A 27,971-nucleotide genomic window follows, 5' to 3' on the forward strand; every position below is an offset into this window, starting at 1 on the left:
GCATTAGGCTGGAGAGATTCAAGTATGTCTCCTCTCATGAGGAATGCATGATGAAGAATAAAGAGGAAGTGAAGAAGGGAGGTCAGATCAGCAACCCTAAGATCAGATCAGTTTAACACTGAAGGAAGATCAAGAGGTCAGCACGGGAAGGGCAGTCTAAGAAGCAAGAAGGTTTCTCTTTTCGACCCTCCCCAAGCAGGTATATCACCCAACAGTGCAAGCAGAAGTGCACCCCTGACACTCACAACACCCAGGTTCTATTATAATGAGAAAGGTCTGAAGACCTCTCTCTTTCTCCACTTCCACTATGCATAAGTTTATAACGTCTCCACTTGGTTGCATTTTCTTAAATAAACTAAAAAGCCTCACATGATTTAGCTTTTCCTCTTGCGGAAGATGCTCTGGTCCCTGATAACATTGGCTGACTTTTTATGCCCTTTTCCTAGCTCTACAATAACCTTTTTGAGAAGAGGCATCTAACTGAACATAGTAGTTGTTAAGTGTGGCCACACCACAGATTTGTATGAAAACATTATATCAGCAGTTACATATTTGTTCCCTTTCCTAAAGACTCCTAGGATGGAATTAATCTTTTCCACATGTATTGCACTCTGGACAGCATTTTAGCTGAGCTTTCCACCATGACTGCAATAGCTCTTAATTCATTTCAAACATTTTAACTCTGGTGTTTAGCCAAGCAAGGCTGCCAGAGCACCTTACGAATGTCAGCGGTGAGACAATCCCTTCTCATAGGCTTACAATATCAAAGGCACAACTCAGAAGGAAAGGGAATTGTGAGGGAGAAGGAGTAAAACAGCAAGCTCAGACACTAGCTCTTAGTTACAGAGTTCTTATAACAACAAGTTGGAATAGAATGGCTAGTCATAGTCAGTTCAGACTCTGTTTGTGCATCAGGACAATGCCAACCAGGTCTACTTAAGAAATCCTACTGGATCCAATGGTACTTGCTCTCAGCTAACTGGGGTTAGGTCTGCATTCTAAGTTAGGATTCCCTCTCCCCCAAATTTTACACTTACCTTAATAGTCCAACCACCATTAATGTGTGATAATTAAGAACAAAAATCTGCATGGAATATGCATGATGGGACTAAAAAAAGTGTAAAACTTTAAAAATATTTTAAAAGAAAAATTGTTTCCCCCCCCATGGATTGCAGGCTGCTTGTACATTGCAAATCAGTGTGTGTTGCGGGCAACCTGTGGCTGTTATTGCTTTAGAGCTGGATTAATTCTGAATCAGCAGCCATTCTATCAGTTATAATGGCCAGTGTGAAAGTAAGGGACAGCCAAGTACAAATTATATGGATCAGTTTCAATATAATCCTAAGGTTCTTCAACAGTTTGTTTCAATCAAACCTACATTTTGTGTGAAATACTGAAGGGCAATCTCTTCCCTGAAGATCCTTCAGATTCTGATTGCAACAGTATTATTTATAACCAGGGTTAAGGATGTACATGTTAAGATAAGCTTGCAAGGTTATTTTGTGTTTGACAGGACGGTTGGAATTTACCCCCTCTGAGGAGAAATACAAAACAGAGAAAGAAATAAGCTTCTCTTATCTCCAAGATAAAACCTTGAATAAGATGCAAACAGCTTATCTTCAGCTCTACTGACTATTTGGAAATACAATAACCTGAAATATTAACTTGACATCAAACCATGTATAATTCACAATCTATATACGTTATATATAATTGAAAGGCAGTGAAGAACATAAGAAGAGCTTGATGAATTAGGCAAGTAGCCCGTCTATTCTACCATCATGTTCTCACTGGGGCCAACCATATGCCTATAGGAATAGTGTAAGCAAGACCTGAGTGCAATATTACTCTTCCCTGCTGCGGTCACCTATCTCATATCATAACTGCTAATTTTCCTCTTGACAGTATTTCTTGTAGGGGAGGAGTAACCTTTTCAAACCGAGGGCTGCATGTTGGAGGAACTGGACATGGAGGAAGGGGTTAATTTCCTTAATGAGCATAAATCACCCCACGGTCTGAGATAAGCCAACAGGTGCAACGTCAGCCAAGTCAGTTGCTATACAGTGGTACCTCGAGTTACAAACGCCTCAGGTTACAAAACCCGCTAACCTGGAAGAGTTACCTCGAGTTGAGAACTTTGCCGCAGGATGAGAACGGAAATCGTGTGCTGGCGGCGCAGCGGCAGCAAGATGCCCCATTAGCGAAAGCACGCCTCTAGTTATGAACAGTTTCAGGTTAAGAACGGACCTCCAGAACAAATTAAGTTCGTAACTAGAGGTACCACTGTATAGTCATATCTCGGGTTACGTACGCTTCGGATTGCGTACTTTCGGGTTATGAATGCGGCCGCCCCGGAAGTGTTTACTTCCGGGTTTCGCTGCGCGCACATGCGCAGAAGCATTCTGCGCAGAAGCACGTTATCATGCTTGCGCGCATGCGCAAAAGTGCTGTTGGGGTTACGTACTTTTTGGGGTGCGAACGGCACCCCGAAACGGATCAGGTACGTAACCCGAGGTACCACTGTAGTAACAACCTAGTGTTGTCTATAGGTAAAGGTAAAGGGACCCCTGACCATTAGGTCCAGTCGTGACCGACTTTGGGGTTGCGCGCTCATCTCGCATTATTGGCCGAGGGAGCCGGCGTTTGTCCGAAGACAGCTTCCAGGTCATGTGGCCAGCATGACAAAGCTGCTTCTGGCGAACCAGAGCAGCACATGGAAACGCCGTTTACCTTCCCGCTGTAGCGGTTCCTATTTATCTACTTGCATTTTGACGTGCTTTCGAACTGCTAGGTTGGCAGGAGCTGGGACCAAGCAATGGGAGCTCACCCCATCACAGGGATTCGAACCGCCGACCTTCTGATCAGCAAGCCCTAGGCTCAGTGGTTTAACCACAGCGCCACCTGGGTCCCTTTTAGTGTTGTCTATACTGTATGATTAAGGTGTGTCATTTCACTAGTGTCTGTGGTCTTGCGCTGTGTGTTGGGGTCAGTCAGTGTGAGCCCACTCCCCTGGGAGTCTGTGAGTCGGAGTCTGTGTTACGTCTTGAAGCTGGAGCAACAGAAATACTTTCTGCTTGCATCTGCCAAAGTCAAAAGCCTACAAGTGCTCTTGCTCTCTCTCTGTCCGGAACTGTATCTTCTATAGCAGTAAACTATTTTGGACCTTAAGCTGCCTTTGTGTGGTGACTGGAACTTCACTGGAACATCATTGGAAGGATACTATTCATATGCAGTTAGAGCGGTTGCAGGCAGAGGACCAGGGAGGCTCAAAGGGGGGCTATGCATACTGATCTCATTATGCCTAAATGCCATCTGCAAGGAGCTGTCCCCCCTAGATCAACTAGCAATGGCCCTCCTCATATCCTGGGGAAACTACAGTTTACTAATAATTAAAGCATATATTCTCCCAACTAGCAAAAAAACGACATTGAGAGCAACTGGAATAGACTGGACTCTTATTTTAGGTCACTGCTAGCAGACTATCCGGGAGCAAAGGTCTTGCTGGTGGGCGACCTAAATGCAAGGCTAGGGCCAGATGACCCCAGTTTAGAAACCAAATACAGGCACAAAATTGGGTACCCTGATGCCTCTGGCCCGGATGCTTTCCAACTACAGTACTACCGTCCTAGGCAGTCAAAAGACCAACATTCAAATTTCGCCGGAGCCTGCCTCCTCAAAGTTTTTAGTGTCTATACGCTTATCGCATTTATAAAATTTAATTTTACTGTTGTTCAATGTTTTAAATGTTTGTGTTCCTTTTGGGATTGTACCCCCAGGTGTGTTTATATGCTGGTCTCCGACCGTAATAAATTATCTAGTTCTATACTAAACAACAACATATCACCATGTGGTCCAGAATACTACATAACCCAACATGCACCGGTTCACGCAGGGACCCTAGCGACGCAAAGGGGACATTCCCCTCTTGCGTGGCTCCGTCATGACGCCCCCTGCTCGCCACGCCCCCCCGCTCCCCTTGCGTGCCACTATAGCAAACGCTCCCGCTTTGCTTCCAGCCGACGTAAAAGTGTAACTTTCTCTTCCGTCTTCTGGGTTTTCCGATTGATTTTCAGGGAGGCCAATGCCCGCTTCGCATCTCCTATGCCTCAGCCAATAGAGAGGCTGGGTGGGCGGTGTTCAGTCCCAAGCAGCAAAGGCGTAGCGCTGAAGTCAGGCAGCGGACGCGACGCGAGGGGAGGAGGGTCGCTTTTAAAGGGCCAGTTGCGGAAGGAAAGTTGTGCGGAGAGTTTCTGTTAGGTCCTGTCAGAGGGGTATATAAACGGCACCTCGCCTTTGGTGGGCTGTGGGGAAGGGGGGGAAATAATCCCAGGAGCCGCCGGCCGCAGCCATGGAGCAGGCAGCGCCCAAAAGGTAACGGCCAAGGGCTTCTCCGATTCCCGAGAGGCCGCGGGAGCGGGCGGGGGTGAGGTTTATTTTGGGCGCAAGGGAGGAGGAGAAGGAGGCCAGGCTAGGCCGCACCGCGCAGCTTCCGGGCGCCTCCCTTGAGCGCTCCGGCTCCTGGTTCCTGGGGAGGCTTCCCGGTGGATCCGTCTCCTCTGGCCACCAGTCCGTCCCCGCACCCCCCTGCTGTCAGGCCTCCCTCTGAGGAGGGATCCTGAGTGTGTGTGTGTTTCAAATGTACACTTCGCCCTCCCACCTCTTAAAGACATCTATTATAGCATTTGCTAAGCGTCGATGGACGCCCCATACCGGTAATTGGCACAGTTTTGCTGTGTGAATGCGTGTAAATACACGCGCACATTTCCCTCTCCCCCAAGCCGATGCCCCATGTGGGAAAGCTGTGGATGCCCCATCATGCCTGTAAAGCACACACTCTTATCTCTTGCCCACTAAGAGGCATGATGGCCTGGATCATGCCTTCCCCCCATCTCTGTGCCTCAGAGTGGCACAGGTTTGGGTTAATGTTTCCAGGTAGGCATTAGTAATGTGGGATGTGTACTGCTTGCCTTCATAGCAGGAATTGTGGCATCTCCCCACTTTACCATTCTTTTACTCTACTGCTTGTGGGTTTGACAGTTTGGTTAGAGGACATTAAGACATGACTGGTTTGCACTGGGTCAGTCTGATGACATGCCCCCTCGGTGTATATAGTCTTCATAGTCCCTACAGAGCAATAAAGACCCCCCACACGGTCCCATCTGTAGTTTGTGTAGGAGTGGGGCAGAAATTAATTTCTCTCTCATACTTGCATGTACACCACCCACTTAGACCTCCCTGCCGGTTCCTCCCATGGGACAGAGAGAATGTTGCATTTTCGTGAATGTCCTTCCTTTGGTCCCCTTGGAAGAGGCCTGCTGAAACATCTGACCTGTATCTTAGTGAAGGGTGTGGGAATAGAGGTTTGGGGAATTACGGCCTGTCTGCATTATTACAAATCTTCCTGGAAGTGTATGTATGAAACTACTGTAGACAATGACAGTAGGTTCTGGCTCACTGTCAAGAACATGCTTCAGTTTAGGCTATTGGATTTCGTTTACTCAAGTTATGGATTTAGGAGAGAGTGCTAAATTGTGAGAAATGAAATCCCTGAAGGGACAGCATCTATTAAAAAAATACTTTTGGGAATCTTGTAATACACACAACTTATTTTATATTTTAAAGATTATAGGAGGTAAAAACATACATACCCTAAAAACTATGTTTATTGGTATATTACTGTATATATTACCTCATTGTATCTGTGCTAATCTGTTGGGGTGGGTAGATAATGATCTCAAGCTTCCCTTTCCAGCATCTACATAGGAAGCAGACTGTAGGTGTTCTGAATGCCCGGTTATGTACACTTTTTGAGGTTGTATTAAATCTTCAAGTTGACCAGGAATAAAAACAGATTATATATTTTTTCCTGTAATTGATAGATAATAAACCTCTTTCGTATTTTTGGGTTGGGGAGATGCTGATGCTACTTGGATGGCTGGTTGCTCTCCACAGATAGTATTTCCCATCACCTGCTTCCTGATCTCTTTAATGCCAGGGATTGGCACTAGAACCTTCTGCATGCAAAGTATGTGCTCTACTATTGAGCTATCCCCAACATTAAAGTAACAGCTGCTGTGGCAAGCAGGCAATAGGGGTTGTCATTAATGTGCCTAATTGTTGCCATTGTGCCTTATTAGAAAGTCACATTTCTCTGTGTCTCTTACTTGCTCTGCTTTAGTGCTGATGTTTGCAATATATTTTAGCTGTGTTTGCAGTTTGCAATTTGTTAGAAGGAATGTTCTGGGCATCATAGTTACAAGAGAAGATAAGATGTTCGTACAACAGGATGTCAGGATGTTCGATTTGGACGGTAGTCCAGCAGGATGTCTGATAAGAAAGGAGATTTTTGCTTTATTAACTCATACCACAGCACCTAGGAACTGTCTCATATGAATATATAACGGAAATACTAAGCTTTTGCAAGAAAAAGGAAAAGTAATCTTATAAGGACAAAGGAAGGGTTGTGTCCAAGCATTGGCTTAATTTTGCTGCAGTATATGAATATGTAATGCATAATGCTGCCTGGAAAGGGTATATAAATCCAGAGCACTGATGCCCTATGCTCAGGCTTTGCGAAATTATTCCACTGTGCCTGTTGCTGTCCGCAATAAATTTACTTTCTATTTCTCCAACGACTACGTCTGTGATCCTTGAGAAGCCTTCCTGCCATAGGCCTCAGGCCTGAGCCTGCACTGCAAGCTTAAAGTAACTTGCAGCAGAAAGAGTTTTAGTGATGGCTGGTGCTGTGATCCACACATGGACAGCAAACCCACTTTGCAATCATAGTAAGGTATGCTAGGGCTGCCAGCATTGATGCTGTTATTGTGAGAAGGCAGCCTTTTATTTAGCAACAACTTGCTTGCTAGCCATTGGTGACTAGAAATTTTATGCAGACAAGGAGCAGACTGACAGAGATGGAACACTTTGTTTTCCCTTCCCTTTTCATATTTGCTTTCTGTGCTAGCCATGAAAGAAGAAAAGCCCTTTCCTGGAATATTACTAGCCTCTTGGCAGTTAAGCTTGCTATGGTTTAAAAGTAAATGAGCAGCATGCTGGTGCATGGGGAGAAATCACAGCTGCTTCTCTTCCACTCCTGCGCTAAGCCATGGCTAGGCTTAGTATTATGCCTGAACCTGGGCTTGTGGTTTGTCTCTCTGTAAAGAAACCATGCACTGTAACCAAGATTTGTTACTGGCTTACATAGGAATGGTAGATGTGGTTAGAATTATATGCAGTATAAAGTATTTTCATTTTATTTGGGGTAGAATTTGAGTATTTCTAACAATGGCAAAACATAATATACTTTTTTTGAGATTGCACCTCTTTAAATTGTCTTTACTTTTCAATGTGTTGTGTTATTTTACAATTGCAATGCTTAAATTATTAATATAGAGGGTTTTTTGTAGTTCATGCCTTTCTTCATCCATAAGCTTATATAAACTTCAAGGTTTTTTTTTTTTTACCTTTAGGAAGAAAATATTCATTCCTGGCTTTTGTAAACATGAGAACTGCCTATGATTTCCATATATATTCTCTTCTCTTCCTATGTTTTTAAATTAAGGAAGCTGTTTGTTTTTACATGTGGTTATAAATATTCAAGTATTTATAAGCAATTTGTTCTGCTGTAGACTAGTTTTCTTAACTCCATTTCTTGGGTCAGATGCCACTTTTAATTTAAAAGGAACATGGGCCAACAAATGTCTGCAACAGATCCTTGTAGTGAGCATAGAGACAACACAGCAATTAATGGAAATTCCCCAGCTTCATTTAGAAACTAAATGCAGTTTATTTTAGACTAACTTTGGCATGTAGGCTATGTTAAAAACTTATCCCGGTTTGCATACTTTCATGTGCTGTATAAAACACAGTTTGGCCAAAGCACATTCAAAGGATCATATATACAAAATGATTCCCCCAAGCAAGTAAGAGGAATGAAGCTGGGTTGTAAGAAGACGTCCAGAATGATTCCTTGGGCACTAGTCATCTGGCAAGTCATTCCGTAAGCCTGACAGAAAAATGGGGAAATCAATGCTACATTGGACCCAGTTCTGTATGAGCTGCATCAAATATATTGCAACTTCAGAGAATAGTACAGTGGTACCTTGGTTCTTGAACTCAATTTGTTCTGGAAGTACGTTCGACTTCCAAAACATTCAAAAACCAAGGCGCGGCTTCTCATTGGCTGATTGGCCCCAGAAACAATGCCGACAACCAAAATGGATGTTCAGCTTCCGAAAAACATTCGCAAACCGGAACACTTACTTCTGGGTTTGTGGCGTTCGGGAGCCGATTTGTTCGTCAACTAAGCCATACAGCCACTACTGTAACTCAGCTGGAATTTTTTTTGTCCGAATTTGAATCTGCTGCTTCCCAAGAGGTGCAAGGTTTCAGAACCACCACTTCTGCTACTGGTAAAATACGTAATGTAGGTTGTTAAAATAGGTACAATGCTGTATAGTCCCTTATGTGTGGTGCTTTTGCAGTAAGAGATAAGTATATTTTATTCTCTTTGAAGAGATGGGGAATTGAATCTGTGACAAAGGTATTTCTTCAAGTCAATATAGTGAGTGTTAGGTTGATTTTTCCAGACCTGTATATAATTTTACATTTTAAAAGTCCCTAAGCTATTTAAGTATATATATATATATATATATATATATATATATATATATATATATATATAACAACAAAACACAATAAAATTTATTAAAGAATGCAGAAATTCAGTTCAGTAACAATTATAAAGCACCCAGATGTGGGATTTGGGCCCCTATCATGTTACTTTTTTATATGTAAAATCCTCTACATACACTTATAGAATATTAATATATGAATATAGCAAAGATTTGTTTGTGAAATGTGTTATATGACATAGTGATTAAAGAGCTGTGATTGGTTTTTGCAGCCCCCAAATAAGTACAAAACTGAGTACAACCATGGTTTTTAGGAAGCTGCCTTATATGATGTCCAGTTTATTTGTCCACATAGCCCTTGCACTATGCATAGTAGTGACTCTTCAGAGTCTGGGAGAGAGTTCCCTTCCATCACCTGCTGGAAATGGCAGGGATTGACTTCATGGAAAGCATGTGTTTTGGTAAAGAGCTCCATTTATCACCAACTTAATTGTGAAGTGGTCCTGATCTGATGTCCACTAGACCACACAGGCTCTCATGAATTATTTTAATTTTTTTGTCCATTACTGCATATCAGACATGTGAATGAATGGAAACAGTGTTCCTTAAATAAAATGGCAAAGTAAATGATACATTTAAAGGTTTGGATACAGGAACTGTGAATAGTTGGATAAAATGTTCTGGTGCTGTTCCATGGACTTTTGTATTAGTAGAGCATACACTCTTGCAGTCTGGGAAAACAAACATTGCTATATATTACGGTAGAAATGCCTGAGCATCAATGGACAATTGCAGCTTGGTTGGCCAGTAGCCAGCTTCGAATGGTAACACACTGGCAATAATCTGCTATCCTTTTCCTTTTTAAAAACCAAAGCATCATGTTGTGATAAGATTGCATTGTTATGTGGGCAGGACTTGGTGGTATTCTAAAAGAAGCATCTCAGCTCTTCGTACTTTTTTTGAATGTTCATACATCTTATACAACTTGCAAGGGGATTTCAGGCAAAATTTTCATTGGTTGATTTCTTCAGTTAGCTTCGTTTTTGATCAACTTAGCTTCCTGATTTCATGAGGGAACTTGCAATACAGAAGGCAAATATATGTGTTGGTGACTTAGTGGTGCATGTACATGAAAGGGAAATGATACCAGTGGGATGACTGTTCTTCTGTCTTTGCCTTTTCCTTGGACAGATGTTTCTGCCACAAACCAAGGCCCCTTCTGGGTTGCTTCTACTGTACAGTTCCTCTTTCCATGTTTGGCCCTCATTCAACTCCTTAACACTTGAAAACCCTAGTTCTCATTTTAAAACCAACATAAAAGATTAACTGGATATACAAGTTTAGAGCTAACTAGTTTCTCGTCATCGGTAAACAAAGTTGTGGTGCAACTCTGTAGCTCTGTACTATTGTTGTACTAGTTTTTTTTGTTGTCGTCCCCCCCCTTATGAAGCATGAAAGCAGACTACAATTTCCTCATCTTGGATTGGGAGGGTCTTCCCACTCCAAACATTTAAATTTGAATTTCTGGTGGCAACTAAGACACACCTGGCAGCTGCTTCAAGTGCTCAGTTTAATCATTTTACAAAATAGGCTCTCAACTTTTCTGGGACTGGAAGTATAACATTAAGATACTCACAGAACAGGGCTGGGGAAAATATTGAGATTGAACTGTTTTGTCCTGCGTGTCCAGAACATGAATCTTTTGTAAGAATTGAAAAGCAGAGGAGGTTCTAGAACTACTGGGTATGAGGTTAGACAGACTCAGTATACAGTGGTACCTCGACTTACGAACGACTCGACAACCGAATTTCTCGACTTACGAATGGGGCAAATGACCGCACGCTTACGAATTTCTCGACATCCAAACAGAAACTGTGGTGGTTTTAGATAGCGTTGCTTTGACTTCCGAATTTTTCCGTTTCCAATGCATTCCTATGGGAAATCGCGTTTCCAATGGCGCTTTTCGACTTACAAATTTTTCGACCTACGAAGGTGCCTTCGGAACGGATTAAATTCGTAAGTCGAAGCACCACTGTAATGCCTTTCTGTAGGGGATATCGTGGTTCTTAACTGTTGCCTAGTCATCAGCAGGAGCACATGTCTTACATGAAAGTCTCATGAGGCTGGCATGCATTGGTGTACTGATAAGAACTTAGAATTAAACAATAGGAATCTAATCATTAAGCAGCATTGCAAGCAAGTTCCAACATCTCACTAGCCTATACACTTCCCCCAACCCACTCACCCATTACTGTGTGCTCCATGTTGGGAACCATGGATCTAGGGGGTGTGCAGGGGAGGAGAAGGAGAAAATGTTCTGTTGCACAAGGAAAAATCCCTGCACATTTCCACAGTGCTTTGTTGAATACTACCCAATGAATCTACAATAAGAAATAGCAAATCACTAATTTTTGTTTATTTAAATTTTTTTTTATAGCAAACTGAAAAAGCTAAGCGAAGACAGCTTGACTAAACAGCCTGAAGAAGTATTTGATGTATTGGAGAAGCTCGGTGAAGGGTATGTATTACTTTATGTGCGGCAGAGAGGTGGGATGGTTGGGAAGACTCTAAACAAAACATTGCACAAACACAGACAAGAATAGTACGACTGACCTAGAGCTGGAAAAGCTTCTTTATTTGGACTAGTGCCCACAGCCAAGACATATTTTGGAGCTGTGGGAAAGCTCCATATTACCCATGTAACAATGCTCTGATAGGCATTTAAAAATAAAAATAAATAAAATGAAAACATTATTTGGTGATTTTGAGTGAAGGGGCTAGTTATCTTTTCTCCTTATGTTCCAGATTGCATTTCTTCTTCCTCCACCCCCACAACTCTTTTCCTTTGCATGCTTCTAAACAGGTGTTTTGCCCCTTAAGTCAACTTCTGTTGCTGTCATAGCTGACGCTGTCACTATGTTACTCCCCTGTCCTCCTTTCTCTTTGAAACATCATCAAGACCTTTTCCAGGTTAACTAGCATTTCTCACAGAGCAAGGGAATATGTTAATGCTCACACTCTACTGAAAAAGGATTGACTGAGGCCTGTTTCACTGCTATGTGGGTGTCAGTTCCATTTAAGAAAACGACGTACTTCCTAAAATCAGGGAGTACCATTGAGATCTTTCTATTCATTACTTTTATTGCATATTTCTGTGGTTGCTCCCCATTTGTGGAATCCTCTCCCTAGGGAGGCTCGCCTTAAGGCGCCAGGCGAAAACATGCCTCTTCTCCCAGGCCTTTGGCTAATTCAGGGGTTCCCAACAAAATTTTCTCGAGGACCCCTCATCGAGCCGCTATTGTGACAAGGACCCCCATTAATTCCTAATCCTAAAATTAAAAAGTGAGAGCCAAATTAAGAGTCTTTTTATATTTTATATTTCTACGTTTTTTACAGTTACAACAGAGTACTCCATCAGTATGCAGTTAGTTTTAATTTTCAGTTCTTAATGAGATGAGTTAAATCTGTCCTTTGAGTCCATTATTTCTGAAATATTAGGTTCCAAACTTGAAACTTTCACTCTGAAATCCGACCGCATGTCGAGCCGATTGCTATATTTGTTTTTCATGAAACACATGGAAGAAAATGCTTGCTTTGTTTACAAACACTACTGTTTTGCAAAGAGGCAGCGCGCGCCAGGGAGGAGGGAGGGGAATGGAGAAGACGGGGTACCTGCGCAGTAGCGCACAAATGAAGCCGACGCATGCAAAGCATCTTGGGGAGGTGAGCGTTAGTAGAATGTGCGCGCTGCCTCTTTGCAAAACAGTAGTGTTTGTAAAGCGCCACCTAACGGCATACAGCAGAACTACTGCCTCTAAATTCTAGTTTTGCGCTAGACTCTGCTCATGCAGGAAGCGGCCAAAACAAAAATCTGTTATCATACGAAATATATTTAATATATTTTTTATTCTAATAGCATCTTGCGGACCCCTCTGGCATAGCTCGCGGACCCCTGGGGGTCCCCGGACCACCTGTTGGGAACCACTGGGCTAATTAAACAATCTATGGCCTCTTATACTGTGTGTGTGTGTGGGGGGGGGGTATTGCTTTTGTTTGTTACGATGCTGTGCATTTTTGTGTTTTTATATTGTAAGCCACCCTGTGATCCTCAGATGAAAGGCAGTAAAGAAAACCAACCAACCAACCAACATTTAAAGCCAGGGCATCCTGTTTTAGAGGCATGTGAAAATGAAGCCTTTACAATGAACAAACGTGGCTTTTGGATTAACTATTTATAGATTGGTTTGAATGAACTGTATTTTTGTTATCCAGAGCTTAAATTAGTTGGAAACTATTTTCTTTTCTAGGTCTTATGGGAGTGTATTTAAAGCCATTCATAAAGAATCTGGGCAAGTAGTGGCAATTAAGCAAGTCCCTGTTGAATCAGATCTGCAGGAAATTATTAAGGAAATTTCTATAATGCAACAATGTGACAGGTATGAAGTACATACTTATTGTGAGAGCTCTTCTGTCTTTTTTTAAATGCCTAAAATATTTGATAGTGTAAGTTTGAATCTGTTGAGAATTTCAAGCTGAAATTCAAAGTCTCCTTTAAAGTCTTCACAGTTCAGTTATGAGAAATGTGGATGTTTTATTGGGTTTTTAATCTTGCTACAAGCCTTTCCTACCTACTGGCTAATACAGTTGGGTGAGTGGAAGAGGACTGATGCATCCTTTTTTCTTTCTTTGAAGTATTTATATGCCTTGGTACTGACTCTGGTGCCCTGACAAAGCTTGATCATGTTTCATGTTCATTATTTATTTATGCATAAATTACTGTATTGCTGAATGAAGGAAAAATATTCTCAAAGGTTATATGCACAAAAGTGCAAAGATCGAAAGAACATAGAACAAAGTTGCATGGGTAGGGGAATATTGTGTAAACAAAAATGTTTTAAGCTGACTTCTAAGGCTGAACACAGAGGACCCCTGTCTAATATGTGGCCGCCGAGACCACATAACACCGGTCCTGAAAGACCTACATTGGCTCCCAGTACGTTTCCGAGCACAATTCAAATTTAAAGCCCTAAACGGTCTCGGTCTGGTATACCTGAAGGAGCGTCTCCACCCCCATCGTTCTGCCCGGACACTGAGGTCCAGCTCCGAGGGCCTTATGGCGGTTCCCTCGCTACGAGAAGCCAAGTTACAGGGAACCAGGCAGAGGGCCTTCTCGGTAGTGGCACCCACCCTGTGGAATGCCCTCCCACTAGAGGTCAAAGAGAACAACAATTACCAGACCTTTAGAAGGCATCTCAAGGCAGCCCTGTTTAGGGAAGCTTTTAATGTTTGATGGATTTCTGTATTTTAGTGTTTTGTTGGAAGCCGCCCAGAGTGGCTGGGGGAACCCGGCCAGATGGGCGGGGTATAAATAATAAATTATTATTATTATTATTATTATTATTTACAAAAGCACGGAATTCCAAGGTTCATCTCAAAGTTGACATCAGGTAGTTGCAGTTCAGGTTAGATGCAAGGTAAATATTGGAATGAAACGAGTAGTGGACCAATTCATTTTTATTTAAAGAAAGGTTTCCTTGAAGAATGCTGTTTATTTAGTACAGCAAATATGGTGATTTAGGAATACATACCGCAAATGCTGTCTAGGAAACTTGCATGTAGGGTGGTCAACAAAAAATCCCAATCTCCCTTTCCATTCATCAGTGATATAGTGGGGTCCCACTATGCCTCATTTGTGGTCTTTCCTTAGTAGTGGTGCTTGGGTGTCTCTGTTTTTGAGATGGCATTGAATAGATTTCCTTGAAAGCTGGAAATATGTCTGTTTGAGCAGAGAGGATATTATTCTTCAAATAAATGTTTATAGTCTGCCCTATCTCATGGATTGAGAGCAGGTCATATCTTGGTGTAGGCTCCTGTGTTTTAATTTTTCTTCAGCTGCTTTGGGGATTCTATTTAGCTAGCAAGGCCAAGTCAGAGGAGCCTAAGCATCAAGATGCTGGAACTCCTTTAAACTATACTGCAGTTATTAACTGGTGATGAGAGCCTTGGTTCTTCAGATGAGGCAGTAAGAGGGATTAAGTGGGGTTTCCATCCATGCAGAAGGTTGGCAGTGATAGGTAGATAAGGGTGTGCCCTTAGTAAAATATTTGTGAATCACTCCCTTGTAAAATATTTGTGTGGAGAATACCTCCCTTTCTTTAGAGGCTTGCTTTTATATCAGTGAAGATCTTTATGGACAAATTGCAAATGCCCCAAAACACACAGTAGTTAAAGTAAGACTAACTGACCTGAATTAGAAGATTGCAAGAATGTTGCTCAGCTCTAAATATTTAAATATCATATATACTTCGGCAAGCTTTTATCATTTGTTTTTATTGCAGTTTGTAAATCTTTAGTGTAAGGTCTTCAGAATTTGTTATGGAGATTGTCCCAAAATATTGTATCCTAGGAATAGCACAATTGTAAGGGGCAAGGTTTAAAGTCTGCCATATATTGCTGATAAGGATGAAATGGGATTTTATGATGTATTTATTCAGAGTTTGGTAGATCTCCGGGTCGGATTCAGATGGAGATGTCCTGTTGACACTGATATGTCAGTAGTAGTAGTAGTAGCAGTAGTAGTTGTGCTTAACTCAGTAGTGGTGAGAGATAAAAGTTAAACACTAAAATTTAGAGGCAACGAGAGCTCCTTGACTTAGGGAGAAAAGGAAGTCTTAAACTCTCTTAAGCAAAGAGACTAATACAGTGTGGTGGCACTATGTATTTAAAATTCCTTATTAATGGAGATTGTAATATTGTCTTGTATGTTCAAATACATATTTTATGGGGCTTTTTGGATACAGTTACCTTAATCAGGTGACATTTAATATAGTGCAGAAGCAGGTGTCTGTAAGTGGATCGCTTGCTGCTTGGGAGTATGAATAAAAAAGAGGGGTTACATATGAAGTTCCCCGGGAATGAATATGTAGCGCCAAGCAAATGGTTGCCATTATCCATGCTCATGCTTTTAACCAAAAGTTTGGCTGGCAAGCATGAGCAGTAATTTGTACCGGTAGATTTTTAGATTGGGGGCAGGAACATATTGGCTTGTTTCTAACCATTGGTGTTTTGTGAGCTCAAGGGCTTTTGATCCAGTGATGGAAGAGGCTTGGGAGGTGATTTTTGCTAATTTCTCCCACCCCTTGTAGCCTCCATTGTCCCTGAAAATTTGTTATGAAGGGTTGGGGGACCAACCAGAACAGATTTTTCTGGGATCTGCTGGGGAAACCAGAAAAAATTGCTCCCTTTTTGTGACTTTTCAGTTAGTGGATGCCTCCCCTGGAGCATTAGCGTATGGAACACAAATTGGATTCCACCCTTTGTCATTTTTTTTATCACCTGTCAGAAGGTTATTATACTTGAATGTCCCAGGTTAATATCATTTGGCCTTTGAATTTATTAAATTACCTGGGGGTAATTTGGCCTTTGAGTTTATTAAATTTCTGGGGGTACACAGGTGTACGCATACCCCTAAACATTTATTGAATCTTTGTACTTTTGTCCATTTACTGTATTTATTTTTCCTGATTTGAACTATAAAATGGTGATTTTCTTGAGTCAAAATGAGAGTACGGTGGTACCTTGGGTTACAGACGCTTCAGGTTACAGACTCTGCTAACCTGGAAGTAGTACCTCGGGTTAAGAACTTTACCTTGGCCTCTGGGTCTGTGTGTGTGACTTCTTCCTTCATATACAAAAATGGCGAGTGGTTATCTATTCTGCACTCTTAATTATTAGCACGTGCACCAACATCTTTAGTTCTGTTTTCTATCTTGCTGAAGTTTTGATAAAATCCTATCATAAAACTCAGGCAGCTGCTTGGAAAAATGATACCAAGCTCTGATTCTAGCAAAATTTATCCTGGACACTACTGCTTCTTAATATTCTTGAAGGTTCACATCTGTTATGTTGATAACCCATGTTTTTGTGTTCAGCCCTTATGTTGTCAAGTACTATGGCAGCTATTTTAAGAACACAGACCTGTGGATTGTTATGGAGTACTGTGGAGCTGGTTCTGTCTCGGACATAATTAGATTACGTAATAAAACGGTAAGTGTTTATTTTTTATAAAACATTATTACCTTTGCAGTTGTTTGTATGAATAAAAAAAAAGTGTTCCCAACAAAGAGTTATTTACTTGAGGAGGATCATAGAATCATAGAATTGGAAGAGACCACAAGGGCCATCCAGTCCAACCCCCTGCCAAGCAGGAAACACCATCAAAGCATTCTTGACATATGGCTGTCAAGCCTCTGCTTAAAGACCTCCAAAGAAGGAGACTCCACCACACTTCTTGGCAGCAATTTCCACTGTTGAACAGCTCTTACTGTCAGGAAGTTCTTCCTAATGTTTAGGTGGAATCTTCTTTCTTGTAGTTTGAATCCATTGCTCCGTGTCCGCTTTTCTGGAGCAGCAGAAAACAACCTTTCACCCTCCTCTATATAAAATAAAAAAATTCCTTCAGTAGCACCTTAAAGACCAACTAAGTTTTTATTTTGGTATGAGCTTTCGTGTGCATGCACACTTCTTCAGATACTTGGTATCTGAAGAAGTGTGCATGCACACGAAAGCTCATACCAAAATAAAAACTTAGTTGGTCTTTAAGGTGCTACTGAAGGAATTTTTTTATTTTACTTCGATCCAGACCAACACGGCTACCTACCTGTAACCTCCTCTATATGACATCCTTTTATATATTTGAACATGGCTACCAGGTGGCGCTGTGGTTAAACCACTGAACCTAGGGCTTGCTGATCAGAAGGTCGGCGGTTTGAATCCCTGTGACGGGGTGAGCTCCCGTTGCTTGGTCCCAGCTCCTGCCAACCTAGCAGTTCGAAAGCACGTCAAAATGCAAGTAGATAAATAGGAACCGCTATAGCGGGAAGGTAAACGGCGTTTCCATGTGCTGCTCTGGTTTGCCAGAAGCGGCTTTGTCATGCTGGCCACATGACCTGGAAGCTATACACCGGCTCCCTCGGCCAATAATGCGAGATGAGCGCGCAACCCCAGAGTCGGTCACGACTGGACCTAATGGTCAGGGGTCCCTTTACCTTTACCTTTTTATCATATCACCCCTTAACCTTCTCTTCTCCAGGCTAAACATACCCAGCTCCCTAAGCCGTTCCTCATAAGGCATTGTTTCCAGGCCTTTGACCATTTTGGTTGCCCTCCTCTGGACACGTTCCAGCTTGTCAGTTTCCTTCTTGAACTGTGGTGCCCAGAACTGGACACAGTACTCCAGGTGAGGTCTGACCAGAGCAGAATACAGTGGTACTATTACTTCCCTAGATCTAGATGCTATACTCCTATTGATGTAGCGCAGAATTGCATTGGCTTTTTTAGCTGCTGCATCACACTGTTGACTCATGTCAAGTTTGTGGTCTACCAGGACTCCTAGATCCTTTTCACATGTACTGCTCTCAAGCCAGGTGTCTCCCATCCTGTATTTGTGCCTTTCATTTTTTTTGCCCAAGTGTAGTACTTTACATTTCTCCTTGTTAAAATTAATCTTGTTTGCTTTGGCCCAGTTGTCTAATCTATTCAGGTCATTTTGAAGTGTGATTCTGTCCTCTGGGGTATTAGCCACCCCTCCTAATTTGGTGTCATCTGCAAACTTGCTCAGGATGCCCTCAAGCCCATCATCCAAGTCATTGATAAAGATGTTGAATAAGACTGGGCCCAAGACAGAACCCTGTGGCACCCCACTAGTCACTACTCTCCAGGATGAAGAGGAGCCATTGATGAGCACCCTTTGGGTTCGGTCAGTCAGCCAGTTACAAATCCACCGAATGGTAGCATTCATAAAGGCCCCATTCTTTCCCTGTTTACTTTTATATTAGTTGTTAGTGATAGTGATTCTCCTGCTGCTGTTTAAAGTACAATAACATGCCATGCCACAGAGTCTGATAATCTTTTCAGACCATGTCTAATAAAAATGTAAGAATTTTATGAAAGGGAAATATGATTTATCCACTGTTTTTTCAGAGAACCACAGACTTAACCTTGGCAAATCATATTACTAGTATATACCAACATGTCAGAGGAGTAAGGCTGAGTCTCTTGGGTTGCTGGAATATGAAGCAGGCCTGCACCAACCAATCTTCATGGCTGTTTATAAGGAAGAATATATTCCATAGCTGCCAAGTTTTCCCTTTTCTCACGAGGAAGCCTATTCAGCATAAGGGAATTTCCCTTAAAAAAAGAGAGAACTTGGCAGCTATGATATATTCTCTCTCTTTTATGTGGTGTTCAAGCTGCAGAGGACATTAAAGTAAAAAACCATATTTGTGGGCTGGTAGGAACGTGAACTGGGATGCATAAAGTAGGAATTTGAGTCTGAGAAGCTGATGCTCAGTCAGTGGTTGTGATCCTGAACTCAGGAGGGTCATGGAAGGGGCAGAATGGCAAGAGAGGAAACCCTTTGTTGGTGAGGAGCTGCAAGAATTGGCTGCTAGGACGAGGGTGCAAATTCAGTTCTGTTTATAAGCTGATGTTCATTATTAACATTAATATTTATAGCCAAGCTGATAGTTTAAAAGTTTAAAGATCATAAACTTTCAATGAACAGATTCTGACTGTAGTTCATAAGCCATTTGGATCTTAGAGCTTTGTTTTTAAATGTGAACTTCAGTGGAAAAACATGCACATTACATTTGGATGCCAGTGCTTGTTCTTGACTTCCAATAATAGTTTGGCGAAAAACAAACCATGGGCCTGGGTTCCTCTGTCAGGACCTGCTATCTACCATTAAACCATGGTTTATTTAAAACAATGGCTTATTGTTAGACATAAACCAGACCTGTATCTGGTTCAGAACAGATCTTTTTTCTCATCTCTTTATTCTCTTTAAAATTATTTGATATGGTAAAATACAAAATCAGTTTGTCCTCTTTTCTTTCTTATTGCTAATTATCCATGAAGGAAATAATGAAACTATTAGAAAGTAACTAGTAGAAGTAAACTCAGTGCCAACAATTATAGTTTAGTCAAGAATTTCATAGAATCATAGAGTTGTAAGGGACCCAGAGGGTCATCTAGTCCAACCCCTTGCAATGCAGGAATTTCAACTAAAGCATCCATGATAGATGCCCCCCCACCCTCTGCTTAAAAACCTATAAGGATGGAGAGTCCACTTGAGACATGCTTGAGTGTTGTGGGAAGAAAGAGAAAACGATGGATTGGCTGGTTTATGATTTCATTTTTAGAAGCACATATATTATATCCATCACAAGGAATTGGAGCTTAGAAGTCAGACTGGCCTTGCAGCATACATATAACTAGGAAGGGCTGAGCCTCTTCTCACATTTCCAGTCATATTTCTTCTATGTAGCTGTCCATGGATATGTCCTCACACTCTAGTGTTTCCTAAGTGCAGCCACCAGAATCGGTGTGGTTGTGAGCTCAATCCTGTGCCCCTGTGTCTTGGAGGCCATGTGCTAGTCAGAATCCCAGCAACATAGCATTTACTTTGATTTTCACAGTCTGACGTCTGGTGGAAGCATTCTAAGGCTGAAGGATGATGTCCTGAAAATGTGGGCCGTCATAGTTAGACCATAGTTAGACTCCAGAGATGGAGTAGTTCAACAATCTAGACTGATGAAAATGGCATTACTTGTATTTTAATGACTCACATGAATTTGGGGTAGTATTTGGGCACTGTTTTATCTATTCATTTGCTGCCCTATAATAATATTCTCAGGGCAGTTTACAACAGAGATAAAAATATTAAAGCTATGTACAATAAATCAACAAAACACATTAGAGATGCATACAAAACATGGGGCATATAAAACTTATTTTAAAGCAGCAGTATATTAAATTTTTTGGGGTGGGTGGGAATAAAAAATTACTTGCTTAGTGCCGAATGTGTTCAAGGTTCCTAGTAGCTACCTTAAGTAGATCCTAAAGTTTAGGCAGGTATATAGAGAAAGCTGATCCTTCAGGTACTCCAGCACTAAGCAGTAAAGGACCTTAAAGATCAAAACCAGCAATTCAAACTCTACTGCAGTCAGTAAATACACAACCCAAAGGGCATATTGTCAGAAAAGTTTGTAATACAATCCTGTTTTGATAAATTGGGAAGACAGGGAGAATTGTATCTATAACAAAATAAAACACAGTATATTAGAAACTCTTACACTCACTTTTCATGTCCTGTTTGTTTAGGTCCTCTGTCCACAGTCTTTTTTTTGTGGGACCTCTGCTCCTGTTTGATGCTTGTTGATTTTTGTGGGATCTAATTCCTGTTCAAGGAGGTCAAGCCATGTGGATTGGATTGCAGGAGTGGGACCTTGATTGGGGGTCTTGCTTTCTGTATTTGTAAAACATTTTGCATAACCTTATGCATGCCATATAAATAATAATTATAAGGCAGTTTGCATAATTTTGTGTTATAGTTTCTCAGTCTTTCAAATTGTTTACGTAAGTGTGTAATCAGTGTATGTACACACAGAAGAAAAAAATGTTATTTATGTTTCTCCATAGCTTACAGAAGATGAAATTGCAACCATTCTTAAATCTACGCTTAAAGGACTTGAATATTTGCATTTCATGAGAAAAATACATAGAGATATAAAGGCTGGAAACATTCTCTTAAACACTGAAGGGCATGCTAAATTAGCTGACTTTGGAGTGGCTGGACAGCTAACTGTAAGTATAAAGTGTATGGGTAGAGTCATATTTTATAAATGAGAAAAGACTTTGCAGCCCACACTATAAGGAAGTTTCCACTGTACTTCCTACAGTCTGTTGTAGGGAGAGATGGAGCTTTTTCCCATTTGAAAAGTGTGGTTAATTTGGAAGTCTTTGCTTACTGAGGTCAGCTTTTCTTTTGTGTGCCTTATGAATCTTGTCCAAAACAGTGTCCTGCAGAGCTTTTGAACAGGGGGTTGAGCCCAGACTTTTTGTTATGCTCAGAGCATGTGTTGAACCATTCACAGAACCAGTTCAGCATGTGTCACTTGGCTGGGAAAGTAATGTGAACAAAATAGTTCGGTGGTTTGCCTTTAGAGATGGAGGCCTAACCTCTGACAATACTTTATCCAAGTTGCAAATAGACCATGTACTGAAAAATACACTGGATTATGGACTGTAGAAGTTGAATGTGGAATCAGATATTTAGGGTGTTTCACACATTATATGGTGGCAGATGTATTTGCATACATATGATAGAGAGCTGTGGCCAGTCCCAATGCCCTGGTGCATATAACTGTAATATTTTTATGTTTAGATGCACATTTTCTGTAAGCACGTATTGCAGTTACACACAGAGGGTGTATATATATATATACATAAAAATGTGTAATGTGTGAAAAAACTCTATGCATGTGTTTGCGGCTTCAAATATTGTTTAATTATTGAAGGCACAAACATGGCCTCCAGAACATTGTATTAGACTCTTTTGTACGTATCTAAAATAAGACTGTTTTTCTTGGAAACATGCCTTTTAGGAGAAAGTGCAATGCTGAGCTTTCTTGAGGCACCGGTGTTAAGTTCAGTTGCACAGATCCCATGTAACTCAACTGTGATAATGGGGTAATTGGATAACTGTGATAATGGGAGAGAGAGATGAAAATACATTGAGAGATGTTAAGCTTCTTAATAATGTCATTACAGGATACAATGGCAAAACGCAACACAGTCATAGGTACTCCATTTTGGATGGCTCCAGAGGTAATACAAGAGATTGGTTATAATTGTGTGGCAGACATCTGGTCCCTTGGCATTACCTCAATAGAAATGGCAGAAGGAAAGCCTCCGTATGCTGATATACACCCAATGCGGGTAAGGATCATACACAGTGACTTTGTTATTAATTACACTCTGTATAATGTTGCTCATTGGAAAAGTGGAACAAGTGGTTATCTTGTGGTCATCTTGAGGTGATTGGAACTACAGCTGAATGTCCAGTTGCTACTTCGATCTGAGATTTAAAACTAAACTGCTACGAGTAAAGTGTAAATCTTACAGTGATAGAAGGAACTAAAATAAGCTATGCTACACAGCATTTAATATACAGTAGTACCTCTACTTACAAATAACTTTACTTACGAATTTTTCTACTTACAAATGGAGCTCCGTCCGCCATCTTGGATGCGGTTTAGATAGGATTTTTTCTACTTATGAATTTTTAGATAGGGTTGCTTCGACTTACGAATTTTTTCTACTAATGCATTCCTATGGGATTCGACTTACAATTTTTTTCGACTTACAAATGTGTGTTCGGAACACATTAAATTCGTAAGTAGAGGTACCACTGTACAGTAGTTCAAAAGTGATCATTTACTTCGTCGTTTAATAGACAATTTCCCCCTTTTATGAGGCTGCATTTTTAATTTTTAATTTTAATGAATTGTATTTTAACTAGTTGTTTTATATTTGGTGTTAGCCGCTCTGAGCCCGGCCTTGGCTGGGGAGGGTGGGGTATAAATAAATTATTATTATTATTATTATTATTAATGACATGGTTTAAAATCTTAAGTTTAATTACACCTGCTGCTTTGATTCCTCCCCAAAAGACAGCTACTGTCACCAAGGATATTTTGATGTTTGCTTATCTCATGATTCTGCTGTTTTAGGCATTTTAGGTGTTAATCACTTTTGCACAGGGGTGGAGAACCTGTTTCTCTCCAGATATTGTTGGATTAGAACTCCCATTATTCCTGGCCATTGACCATGCTGGATGGTGCTATAGGGGGAGCTAGAGTCCAGAAACATATTGAGTTTAGAATAAGAACTAAATAGAGAGTAGTTTAATGTTTTCATATTGTAGTGGCTACATGCTTTGCTTTTTTTTTTAAGTGATGGGTCTTATATCTATGTGATGTCACCTCTTTTGTTCCAATAGGAAACAAACAAAGCTGTAACTATGGACATACTATGCATGATATAATTAATTGTAAATCTTTATTTATTGTCTGTTGTTATTATTTATGTGTGCATGGAATGTGAAAAAGGCAGTGCAGCTGCTACTTTTGATGGCACTGAAAATGCATAGGCAATCTGTATTTCTGGCTTTTTGGTGATATCCTTATTCATTCCGGCTTGTCAAGGGATCAGCTGTAAAAAAGGAGATTCCATCACTCATGTGTCTTGTTAAAGGGTAATGGTGTGTGTTTTGCAGTGGGTGAACTGAGTTTGGAACTTGAACTATTAATTATCTTACAGAAGCAGCTGGTTTTTCTTATATAATGAAGCTATTTTGGTCTTACGTTTAGGGTGAAAAGGAAACATATTTTTAATGATTTTTTTGAATCTTAAAGAAATATGTGCCCTTATTCTTGGAGACATAATGATTAGTGTTGACTACAATGGCTTCTTAAAATTTAATGATATCATCCTCATTACATCTGGGATAACTTTGACATAATTGCTTGTAGTTGCACTTGGTAATGAAAGGTAAGAGCTTAAATTATCGGAGAATATTTTCTAAGCATAATAGTTGCTTTTAAACTAAGGGTTAGTGTTAGTGACAGAATGTGCATATTTGTAATCCTTGTAATCAGTCGTATTAAATCAAAAGGGCAAATTCATTTTAAAAATAACAATTCTGGCTTACATGGTGCACATGTTCTTGTTAATAATTTGTGTTCTGGTTTTTAAGGGCTTGTAAGCAGTTAATACTCTTTTGTATATTTGATACCCTACAGTTCTTCTTAATTTTTATTAGAGAGTTGTTACAGTGGTTGAGAAGAAATACACAGATTTCAGTTGTGATAGTTTTCCCAGTGTTATATGATCCAACTTCACAAGATTCCTGGACATATGTAGATGCTTTTCTTTTTTGTTTTCGTTAAGACATTCAATTGATATAGGCAAGCATGAAAGCTCGGGCAAATTTTCATTGCTTTTTCTGGATCTTGCTTAGATTCTGTGGTATTTATGTAAAACACTGTTTTGTTACTTGGGAATGCATGCTGAAGTTATTCCTTATGCTATTTTGCTGTAGGCTGGTTGGCACTGCCACAAAGGTAATGCATTGCCAGTAGGCCATTTCCTTGTCAATTGCATTTACAATCTAATAGAGATATTACATGACTTTTTAAACAAGTGTTTTGGCAGGGGTGGAAATGGCAGATTCCAAGCAAATAAGCATAGCTTCCTTTCCCTAACCACACACTAGCTACTCAAGGAGTTGTACTAAATCTTGTGAGAGTGCGAAGGTAAGGAAAGGATTTCAGGTTGAAAGATGGCAATAAAAGTACTTTAGGGCTCAATATTTGGGAATATATATATCAGATCTTTGTCAAAAACCAACCCATTCTTGCTGCGGTTGGAAAGGTGGTGACAATCAGCCAATGCAGTAGGCTATTTAATTTATTTTAAAATATGTGCAGTGTGCCTGGGGCTACTTTCCACACTTGATCTAATGTTACTAGTAGTTTTAGGAATTTCAGATGTAAGGGCCACCTGCTTCGTTGGCATCAGTGAATGTTCTTTTTAGATGTTTAAAACCTTTTAAGTATCAACTTTTTGTGGCAGGAAGTCTCAAAGGGGAAAAGATTTACTTGGTGTAAGTAGTAGATTGCAATCTCTAGTGGAAGTGCTTCAGAGTTCCTGTTCATATATCAGAGTTGCTATAATGGGGACATTGTAGAAATGTTTCTGTTCCAGTATTGTGACAACTCTATGTGGTGGCCTGCCACCAAAAACCAGCATCTCTTGTACAGGGGTAGGGAACCTGCAGCCTTCCAGATATGGCTGGACTATGGTTTACATCATCCTTGTCCATTGGCCATGCTGTTTGGGAGTTCAACAGCATCTGGAGAGCCTCACAGGATCATCACCATGGTTTAGTATGACCAAACATACAGCTTGACATCACCAGACTGCAATTTCCCCGTCTCCCACAAATGACAGCCAATGAAATAGGGCAGGGTAAATTTGTGCTATTAAATAAATTTTAGATAGTGTTATGAGTTCTGGTCCCTGCACTTTAATAAAATTATAGACTAATAGGAATGGGTCAGAGTAGGACAATGAAGATGGTCTACAGTATGGAAAACAAACTCTGTGAGGAAAGACTGAAGGATCTGTTTAGCCTGGAGAAGACAGTTATTTTCATATATCTGAAGGCCTCTTGCACAGAAGAGGGCAAAGTCTCATTCTCTGCTGCCTTATAGGGCAAAACTAGATCTATCAAGACTTCAGTTATAAGATGGTATGTTTCATAAGAAGAGCCTGTTGGATCAGGTCAAAGGGCCATTTAGTACAGCATTCTGCTCTCACATTGGCCAACCAGATGCTTATGAGAAGCCAACAAGCAGGACCTAAGTGCCACAGGACTCTCTCTGTTATTCTGAGAAATTGGTATTTAGACATATACAGCTTCTTCTGACAGTGGAGGGGAGAACATAACCGTTGTAGCTAGTAGCTGTTGACAGCTTTATATTCTATGAATTTCTCTTCATTTACTTTCAAGAGAAATTAAAAAAAAAACATTCCTGTTTACCCTAGGCACTTGATGTCTGAAATACACTGTTCCTGGCAAACATGGGATCACTGATTGAGATAATGTTTTAAACTCTTTTTAGAATACTTAAATATATATTGGTGTGTTTTCCACACTGGGCTCCTTTGAGAGGAAGGGCAGAATGAATGAATGAATGAATGAATGAATGAATATTGGGAGAACTTCTTTGTAGTTACTGTATATCACTTCAACAGTGTAACCAATTACCAAAGGACTGTTGGGCTATCCTTCACTGGAGGTCTTCAGGCTGAAGTTAGACAGCCTTCTGTTGGGGATGCTCTCTAGCTCTGAATTTCTAGTATCAAGCAGGCTGTTGGGTGGCCTCCAATGCCTCCCTCCAATTTATGGTTCTCTGACTTGTAGTACAGTCATACTGTACCTCATGTTGCGTCCGCTTCAGGTTACCTACGTCTGTTCAAGTTGCGTCCTGCTCCGAACCCGGAAGTACCGGAATGGGTTACTTCCAGGTTTCGGTGCTTGCGCATGCGCAGAAGCACTAAAACACACTGTGAGCATGCGCAGAAGTGCTGAATGGCGCTGCGGGTTGCAAACGCTGCAGGTTGCGAACGTGCCTCCTGCACGGATCACGTTTGCAACCCGAGCATCTGCTATATGTGGAAATGTCTAGTGTGTCAAAACTTCTGATAGAGCAAAAAAAGTTCAACATTTCAACAGTCAGTTCACTCTTTCTGCAGTACCCACATTTTGCTTTTAAAATTGAACCCCTTTCCTACTCTTCTTCATTCTGTGCTTCAGCCGGTTCTATGTTTCTACCCCCAGAACAGCTTCCTTAGTATTTTGCTTAGTTCTCACTTTTCTTACAATATAGTTTATGCCTTTTCATGATGAGTACTTGCTTTTCATGGTTTGGGGGATTAGATATGATAGACAAATTTGCAATAAAAATATAAAACATGATCTCCAAATCCTCTTTTGAAGCCTTGGTGGTTCTATGTATATAGCTCCCAATATAATTATTTCAGTATATCTAACACTCTGAAGTAGGTACTTCACATATATTGTCTAGAGAATGGCATTTGTGCTTTACCTAGTGTCACCCAGCAAATCTTTTGGAAAGTGAGGAACACCGTGGAGGCCTCTGAAGCCCAGCTGGAACCTAACCCTGGGCTTACTTTCCTTTTCCTTCCTTTATCCTTTAGAATACACCCACATAAGCTTTCCAAGAAGGCTTCAGCCCTGGTGGCACTCCAAGAAAACATTGCCAACCTTTTGTATAAGCAATCTAGCATTGCAAATTTGCCCCCCCCCTCTAATTTATGCTGTTTTGTCTTGGGAGAGGCTAGTAATGTAAGATCTTGAAAACATATCCAGCATTTGCCTTTATTGTTTTCTATGCTGAAGTTGTTGGTAATGGACATGTGGACATCATATGTTCCACAAAATACCGTAGGAAGCCAATTTGAAATGTTTCCATTTGCCTTAAGTCCAATCATGATATTTATTTTTCCATGGCACTTACCCAGATTATCCATACCTCCTGCTTAGCTTGTGTCACTGCCACCATGGACTAATCTGCTTGTGATCAGTTTCTTTCCAATGTATCTTACAAGCAGCTGCCTTTTGCCACAGAACTCTTGATGCTGTTTATATTGCCATATAGCCTTAGTCTAGATTTGGGCATTCTGCTGGGGATCAGTGTCTGTATAAACTGAAAAGTTAACTTTTTATTTTACTTTGAACATTATTAGCTATTGAACGTTGCCCTTTCCTTTTTTCAACAAGCAAGACAGCACCTGGCAACTAAATATACTTCAACATCCCCAAGGTGGTTTTGGATCATGTCTGTTACATTATTGCCTAAAACAAGGGTGGACAAATGTTCTTCTGTCAAGGCCACATTCCCTTGATTA

General features: G+C 40.7%; 1 protein-coding gene across 3 annotated transcripts in view; it reads left to right on the forward strand.

Moving 5' to 3' along the window:
• The first annotated feature begins 4,171 nt into the window (after positions 1-4,171).
• Positions 4,172-27,971, forward strand: part of STK3 (serine/threonine kinase 3) — a 115,578-nt gene continuing 91,778 nt past the window's right edge. The window contains exons 1-6 of one of the 3 annotated variants that reach the window (XM_035126142.2): positions 4,172-4,371; positions 11,071-11,151; positions 12,941-13,069; positions 16,565-16,679; positions 21,114-21,278; positions 22,245-22,412. In XM_035126142.2, the coding sequence (XP_034982033.2) occupies positions 4,349-4,371; positions 11,071-11,151; positions 12,941-13,069; positions 16,565-16,679; positions 21,114-21,278; positions 22,245-22,412 (681 nt within the window). In that variant the 5' untranslated portion in view covers positions 4,172-4,348. Of the gene's footprint in view, positions 4,372-11,070; positions 11,152-12,940; positions 13,070-16,564; positions 16,680-18,205; positions 18,391-21,113; positions 21,279-22,244; positions 22,413-27,971 lie in introns of those variants that run through there. The other 2 variants (XM_035126143.2, XM_060277692.1) reach the window with 2 other exon arrangements.

The sequence above is a fragment of the Zootoca vivipara genome, chromosome 8, assembly GCF_963506605.1.
Source record: "Zootoca vivipara chromosome 8, rZooViv1.1, whole genome shotgun sequence".
NCBI classification, from domain to species: Eukaryota; Metazoa; Chordata; class Lepidosauria; order Squamata; family Lacertidae; genus Zootoca; species Zootoca vivipara.